Raw genomic sequence first — 7,957 nt, 5'->3', positions numbered from 1 at the left:
CGCCGGGGGGCTGCTGGGATGCCTGCGGCTGCTGTTGCATGAGAGAGAGCTGCGAGGCTGTCGGCGTGGCGTACTGGAAAGTTCGGCTGGCCAGAGGGCTCTGTACGGGCGGGCTGCAGATGGCGGTGGTGTATGAGCAGGGCGAGAGGATGACAGCCTGCTGGGGCGTCTGCGTGCTGGGCGAGGGGGAGTGCAGGTTTCCGTGGGACAGGCTGCTGGCGGTGTACACAGGAGGAGACTGTGTCCTGGTGCGCGACGACGAGGAGGAGGTGCTGGAGTTCAGGGAGGGCATCTGCTGCAAGCTCACTGGGACGATGGTCTGCACCATCTCCCGGTCATGCTTCACAATCTGCTTCAGGATTTCGTTCTCCTGGTTGTTGAAAACCCCAGTGTTGAGGTCCTTCTGGAACTTCTGCAGGAGGATTGAGTTCTTCTTCCCTTCACAGAGAGGCAGAAGAGTTAGCGAGCCTGACAAACGGGGCAGACCCTCGCTCTGACTTTGAGTTTCAGGCCCCACCATTGAGGGCTGTTATTTGTAAAAGCCTCAGCAAACACCAGGCTGAGCAGCAAGCTGGCTGCTGGAGGCTGTGCCACAGCAGGCACCAGCACAGGGATTGGGGCTGGCAGGCAGCCCCTGACTGCTGGCCTTGCCACATGCCCAGCGCCCTGCTCCCTGCAGCAGCACAGCAGGCTCTCCTATCTGCCCTGTGCTCAAAGAGACCTGGACTTCTGTGCCTCTTCACTTGTACGGTACTGCTAATGCTACAATTATTCTGAAAACGTAACCATGGTAATTTACTGAATAACAGGGTGGAAAAAGCCATCAGGCTCTGCACACACAACGTCTTTCTCTCTCTTTGCAAAACTGTCCTAATTTCCACTAAACTGTTACATAAGTTATAAACACACTTGCCATTTAGCACATTCCCTGGAACTAATTATTAGACATTAGACTAGCTTGCAAGAAATAATCTTTTTAAATGTTTGTGAACTAGTATGAACCCATGGATAACGTGACACCTGCTTACATAAAAAAAGACTGCTGTACACTGTGTCCTGATGTCTGCTCGCTGGCTCTCAGTGTCTTCAATATGTATACGGCTACTCTGTGTAATCAGACACACAGGAACACACTTGCACTCAATCCTTTTTTTTTATAAAAAGGTTGACATTTTATCTTTTCTCCTGTGTAGATTTCATATTGTAAACGGGAATGCTACTCTAACGGCAGACTGGACTTCACTATTAATTTCTTTACTTTTGCTATATTAAAGAAAACATGCTTGCTTCCAAATCACATCTTCAGCTTAGAATAGATAGCATGACACTGTCCTGTAATTCTTTCTGTATTCACTTTGAAGAAAGTGTAGACACAACTGTATTGAGAAAGAATAGTTTGGGGAAATCTTTACACTGGAGTTTTCTTGGGAAGTTGGGGAAACACCAGCAAACAGCATAAATTATTTTTTGTGCATAGCTGTATTTTAAAACCAGTGTCGATAATCATGATCATAGTGCAATTCTCTCAAACAAAGACCTTTTATCTAGTATGTCCTACTAGAGAAGTCCAGGATGTCTGGATGCACAACAGCAGACCTTGCACATCCTGTTTTGACAATCTGCCATATCCTCTGCCTTTCACCTGGATATTGTTGGCCTGCTTTTCTGATTGCAAACAGATCTGAGGAATGCCTGTGAGCAGCCAGCAATGCTAGCAGTGCTCATGTTGTCAGGAAAATGAGAGCCTTGCTGCAAAGGATTAATTCACTTCAACCAACATGGGTTTTGTGAGTGCTAAGAGGCTTCAGCTCTTCCCATCATTATAGATGTCATCTGTAAACAATTTATGTAGGAAAATGTCATCTACTCAGGGAACAGCATGAATCCTATCACGTGCTGAGGGCAGCAGAAGAAATATACAGGATTAATAAATAATACTAATGATAATTCAAGTATACAAAATAATCCTCAGAGGAGTATGAAAGTTTTCTAAAACTCGAAGTTTTCATTAAGTAAAAGTGATATTGCAGAATTTGTTGCCTACTCATGTCTTACTCATAGATCAATAGAACACTTACTGCAGCGTAACAGGAGCAAATTCTTTAAGGTTTAAGGTTTAATCTGTGCATTTTCTGGTGCAACTCAAGGAAAAGAAAAGGCAGAAAGGTTTTAAGAATTCCTAATATGGAAAAAAAAACACCAATACCTATTCTGTCAAGTCTATCAATTGCCACCGTTTCAAAGGCCCTTCTCATCATGGGGTACTCTTCCAGAACCTCATTGAAGTTGTCCACTGAAAGGGAGTACAGGCGGCAGTACGTATCTGCTCGTACACTAGCAGTTCGACGGCCCTTGGTCAAAAGGCAGATCTCTGCGGGAGAAAAAAATCAGCACACACAGAAAACAAAGAAGTTAGTGAACCATGTGAAACTTAAAAGCTGCGAAGTGACTTAGTGCTAACAAGCAATAATTCAGTAGTCAATGGTAAATTTTACATTGCTGTTTACACAAGGTTGCTGGAACAACTCTGAAGGTTTTTAATTCCGTTTTTGATACTCTTTAAAAGCTCTGCTTAAAGGTTTCCTCAGTTTGAACTCTGATTTTATCAAGCCTTTAAAAACATTTTTTTTTTAAGTTATAAGAAATGATCCAGCAGCTATCAAATAGTATTTGAGGAGAGTGAACGTGATTTTATTTTTTAGACTTTTTTTCTCATTGAGTTAAAAATCAGAACCCTTTTAAACCTCTGCTTACCCCATTTGATTAATCTAGGAGCCTTTATCTGCAAGTGCCTCCAACAAGAATTCATCATTTTGGAAAAGGGGAGGCCAAAGCTATATGCCAAGTCCCAAGAAACAGCCCCAAACTTGTGATTCTGCTGATTCCTCAACAATGGAATGTCCAAGGCTTGTAAGAACAAACCATGTGGGGTATAATATTTCTTTTTTTATATTAAGATACAGAAAAATTACAAAGTCAGTTGCAAAAGCAAGTGTTTCAAGTTAGGGAAATAAGAACATATTTAGAAATATCAAGAATTCTTGGTCTCTAATAGGGTGAGACACAGTTTCCCTTCCCTAGTTGTAGAAGTTGGGGCAGTGATTTCTTATTTGTTCATATTTAAATACTGTGTTCATCACAAATTATTATTCTCAATCAACTATCATCTTAAGGTATGGTAAAGCAATTTTTTTTTTTTTTATTTTTTTTTAAATTAATCTAGAAGGTACAGAACCTTGATGGTTTTTTTGTCTCATACTCCTTGTTGAGGAACGTCTACACGCCACCTAACCCTGAAGGTTTAGGGGCTAAGTTGCTTAAATAATAGTAGATAAATCAAAGTAAATTAATGCGTGACTAGTACTAACACAGAATGTACTTAAAACCCAAAAGCTTTCGGGAGAATTTATAGACTAATGGGTATTGTAAGAGTCTTGACCTAATGTCCCTCACAAAACCTCATATCTATGAAATAATGATAGTTTACTGTAAAGAGCCAGCCAGGACAAACAGAAGTCATTCCTTTGCTCTTCCATCCCCTAGCTCAGCTTGATCCCTTCTCCATTAATTGAACTCACTGCATTTAAGCCACAAGAGTGAGATAGAAATTTTGCCCAAAGGGAGCAGTTAAATGCAGTGAGTGTCTGCTCCATTTCCTATTAAGTTCTTTAGATCTTACACAGAATAAAGTTTTACAATACTTGACTGAATTTAGACATAACTTAACTAGGTTGAAAGTCTGTGTGATTAATGATCAACTCTTGATTTCCAGCTTTCTTCACTTAAAATTGCTGCAATCTACACTAGATACATAAGGAGGTGCCATTCAACAAATAAAAGCACTTGAGTTTTAGAAACACCACATGACCAAAAAAACCCCAGATGTTGACTATTGATCAAAACCATTCTGAACAGTGCAAAATAAAATGAAGAAAGTAGCGTTTTCATCATTATTCATCTAGAACACTGTATTTTAGATCAATTCAACAAGGACAAGAAAAAAACATAAAAGGCAATGTTACATATCATCACAGTACAACAGGAGTCTGGAATTCATGGGTATTACTGCAATTAATATATATTTTTTTCCCTTTTTCATTTTCTAATATTCTTGTGAAGTCATTGGAAGAGAAAACACTGTCAGCCCACAGCTTCTAATTGAAGAACATATTATTGAAGGCTCTCAGTAACCATACTGGACTCTTCTAATTAGATAAGATGATAAAGGATGAGTTAGGAAAGATACGAAAAATGTCCCAACACCTAGAAGCTGAGACCCTTCCTGCTCAGGAAGCAGGCTTCAGTTCTTGGCTCCAGTTCAATGGTCTCATTCAAAAGATTAACTTCTTCTGACAGAAAAAGTACCATGTAATGAATATCTGTGCAATGCATTTCCAGCATTTTTTTTTTCCAGCCACTGATAGATCATCTATATTGCTCTGTTATAAGTATCAATAGCATCAATTATACTCTAGCCAGAAGACTAACGTGCTTGTTAATTTTATGTGTTCTTCATTTAACTTCATTTCATCTACTGCCTATTTTTTTGGAACAAACTCTCAAGCACAGTAAGACATAATACATGAAACGTCATTTACCTGGACTGGAAAGGAAGAACACAGAGTGTCAAAATGTGTGCCCACCAAACACGTGTTTTTGTTAAATAAATAAAGTATTTATTTTGTTTGTTTGTTTGTTTTTGTTGTTTGTTTGCTTTTTAAAGAAGAAAATAAACACTATGTTTCAAGAAGGGAACAAAATAATGAAAATATATGATATATTTGAAGTTGCATCAAGTGCACCAGGTGACCTCAGCAATTATACTCTCCTTGGTGTTCAATTGATGTAAACAGATGATACCATACAAAAAATAGTACATGAGTGTGCTGTGAAACACAAAGGGTACCGACTATTTTCAAACAGCTTGGACAAGTAAGGTTCTCTATTAGCATAAAAAGAAAGCTGTGGCATCATATTACTCACTAATATTCCCATCTGCAGTTGGCATGGTGCATTGCCCTCATGCTGATACTTTCGAAGTGTCAAATACTTCTACCTTCCCTTTTCAAATGAAATAATGTCTTCAACTCCAATTAATAGTTATGTGTCAGACTACAATGAACCTGCAATTCACCTCTTAATGCAAGTTTCACTTTAATTATTTAATCTATTCAGAAAACTATTCTCTAGAACATTCTGAAACAAGTGTCAATCACTGCATTAATAAAAATATGCGTATTTGAAAGCACTAAATTATGCTAAAAACATGAGAGGCAACTAGGAAAGCTAAGGCCTCCTTGGAAATTAACCTTGCAAGTCAGGTTAAGGATAATAGAAAGGGCTTTTTCAAATATATAACTAACAAAACTAGCACTAGAGGCAATATTGGCCCACTGAAGAATGAGGTGGGAGCCCTGGTGACAGAGGATATAAAGAAGGCAGAGGTGCTGAACGCCTTCTTTGCCTCTGTCTTTACTCCTGCAGGATTTCCCCATGAGCCCCAGATTCATATAGCCCCAGAAGTAGTCAAGATAGATGAGGAGTCTGACATGGTAGATGAGGATTGGGTTAGGGATCAGTTGAGTAATCTGGACATCCATAAATCAATGGGTCTGGATGGAATGCACCCAAGGGTGCTGAGGGAGCTGGCGGAGGTCATTGCTAGGCCACTCTCCATCATCTTCGGTAAGTCATGGGTAACAGGAGAGGTGCCTGAGGACTGGAGGATAGCAAATGTCACACCAGTCTACAAGAAGGGCAAGAAGGAGGACCCGGGTAACTATAGACCGGTCAGCCTCACCTCCATCCCTGGAAAGGTGATGGAACAACTTGTTCTTGGCACTATCTCCAGGCACATCAAGGACATGGGGGTCATCAAGAGCAGTCAACATGGTTTTATCAAGGGTAAATCATGTTTGACTAACCTCATAGCCTTCTATGAGGAAATTACTAGGTGGATAGATGATGGTAGAGCGGTAGATGTGGTTTATCTTGATTTCAGTAAAGCATTTGACACCGTCTCCCACAGCATCCTTGTGGATAAGTTGATCAGGTATGGGTTTGGTGACCAGGAAGTGAGGTGGATTAGGAACTGGTTGAAAGGAAGGAGTCAGAGAGTTGTAGTCAATGGGGTAGAATCTGGTTGGAGGTGTGTTACTAGTGGAGTCCCACAAGGGTCGGTGCTGGGACCGGTGTTGTTCAACATCTTCATCAACGACCTGGATGAGGGTATAGAATGTACCCTCAGCAAGTTTGCTGATGACACTAAGCTGGGAGGAGTGGCTGACACACCAGAAGGCTGTGCTGCCATTCAGAGAGACTTAGATAGGTTGGTGAGTTGGGCGGGGAGAAACATGATGAAATTCAACAAGGGGAAGTGCAGAGTTTTACATTTGGGGAAGAACAACACCATGTCCCAGTACAGGTTGGGGGCTGAACTGCTGGAGAGTAGTGTAGGTGAAAGAGACCTGGGGGTCCTGGTAGACAGGAGGATGACCATGAGCCAGCAATGTGCCCTTGTGGCCAAGAAGGCCAATGGCATCCTGGGGTGCATTAGAAAGGGTGTGGTTAGTAGGTCAAGAGAGGTTCTCCTCCCCCTCTATTCTGCATTGGTGAGGCCACATCTGGAGTATTGTGTCCAGTTCTGGGCCCCTCAGTTCAAAAAGGACAGGGAACTGCTCGAGAGAGTCCAGCGCAGAGCTACGAAGATGATTAGGGGAGTGGAACATCTCCCTTATGAGGAAAGGCTGAGGGAGCTGGGTCTCTTTAGCTTGGAGAAAAGGAGACTGAGGGGTGACCTCATCAATGTTTACAAATATGTAAGGGGTGAGTGTCAGGGGGACGGAGTTAGGCTTTTCTCAGTGATGACCAGTGATAGGACAAGGGGTAATGGGTGTAAATTGGAGCATAGGAGGTTCAAGGTGAATATCCGAAAAAATCTTTTTACTGTGAGAGTGACAGAGCCCTGGAACAGGCTGCCCAGGGAGGTTGTGGAGTCTCCTTCACCAGAGACATTCAAAATCCACCTGGATGCATTCCTGTGTGATGTAATCTATGTGGCCCTGCTCTGGCAGGGGGGGTTGGACTAGATGATCTTTCAAGGTCCCTTCCAACCCCTAAGATTCTATAATTCTATGATTTCTTTATTTTTACAGTTCATATTTAATACCAGTGTAAATAACTTGCCTGTGAAAATCCCAATTTGTCCTGCAACAGATTTTCCCCACAGAACAATGCAGCTCCCAAAAGAACACAGAAAACTGCTCAAATACAACACACTTTTTTTGATAAAGACGCCAACTAAAAAGCTCAATGATTAAAGTTTAAAGCTAAGGCTGTTCTAAAGGTTATACTAATAAAAACTAATGAACAATGAGTCAGTTGCACACATACGTGGGACATGGTTTAGTAGTGGACTTAGTGCTAGGTTAACAGTTGGACTTAATTATCTTAAAATTCTTTTCACACCCGAAGTATTCCAGCAAAAGCATCAGGCTGAGTTTCTGGAACACCATGAATTTCTAAAGAAGCCTGCCTATATCTGTATATTCTGAAAGAGGGGACATGTAGATTGTATTTTATTATTGCATTAGCACAACAAAACCCTCTGGATAGAAAATTCTACATACCTGAAAGACAGTACTAAGAAAGACTGATCTCCAGAACATCCTTCAGGATTAGTAGGCCTTTCACAAGGTCCACAGCTTTGGTTCCACAGTGAGATGAAGTTCACTGTTCTTGTGGACTACCACTGTAGGTGAAAATTTCCGCCCTCCTCTCTTGACATAGGATTCCTAATTATTTTTTTCTTCAAGAAAATAACTGCTGGGAATATGGGAGTGGTTCACCCTTAGAATCATTTGTTATGTTGCATTGCTCTCTTAGTCTTTGCTAAATGAGTAAATGGACTGACTATATATATAAATATACAGGATTTCAGGCTCTAGTGAAATGTCCT

The 7,957-nt window shown here is 41.1% G+C and overlaps 1 protein-coding gene across 1 annotated transcript in view; it reads right to left on the bottom strand.

The window, feature by feature from the left end:
- Positions 1-3: 3 nt before the first annotated feature.
- The window catches only part of HCN1 (hyperpolarization activated cyclic nucleotide-gated potassium channel 1), a gene marked incomplete at its 3' end in the record, with an annotated part of 218,924 nt that continues 210,970 nt past the window's right edge, over positions 4-7,957 (bottom strand). Inside the window, exons 9-10 of the mRNA XM_010008625.1 lie at positions 2,207-2,371; positions 4-438 (exon numbers count right to left, since the gene is read on the bottom strand). Of these exons, the coding sequence (XP_010006927.1) occupies positions 4-438; positions 2,207-2,371 (600 nt within the window). The remainder of the gene's footprint in view (positions 439-2,206; positions 2,372-7,957) is intronic.

The sequence above is a fragment of the Chaetura pelagica genome, unplaced genomic scaffold (genome assembly GCF_000747805.2).
Source record: "Chaetura pelagica isolate M959 unplaced genomic scaffold, ChaPel_1.0 scaffold382, whole genome shotgun sequence".
NCBI classification, from domain to species: Eukaryota; Metazoa; Chordata; class Aves; order Apodiformes; family Apodidae; genus Chaetura; species Chaetura pelagica.
Note: the sequence above shows the minus strand (reverse complement) of the source record. Positions and strands in the feature narration are given on the sequence as shown.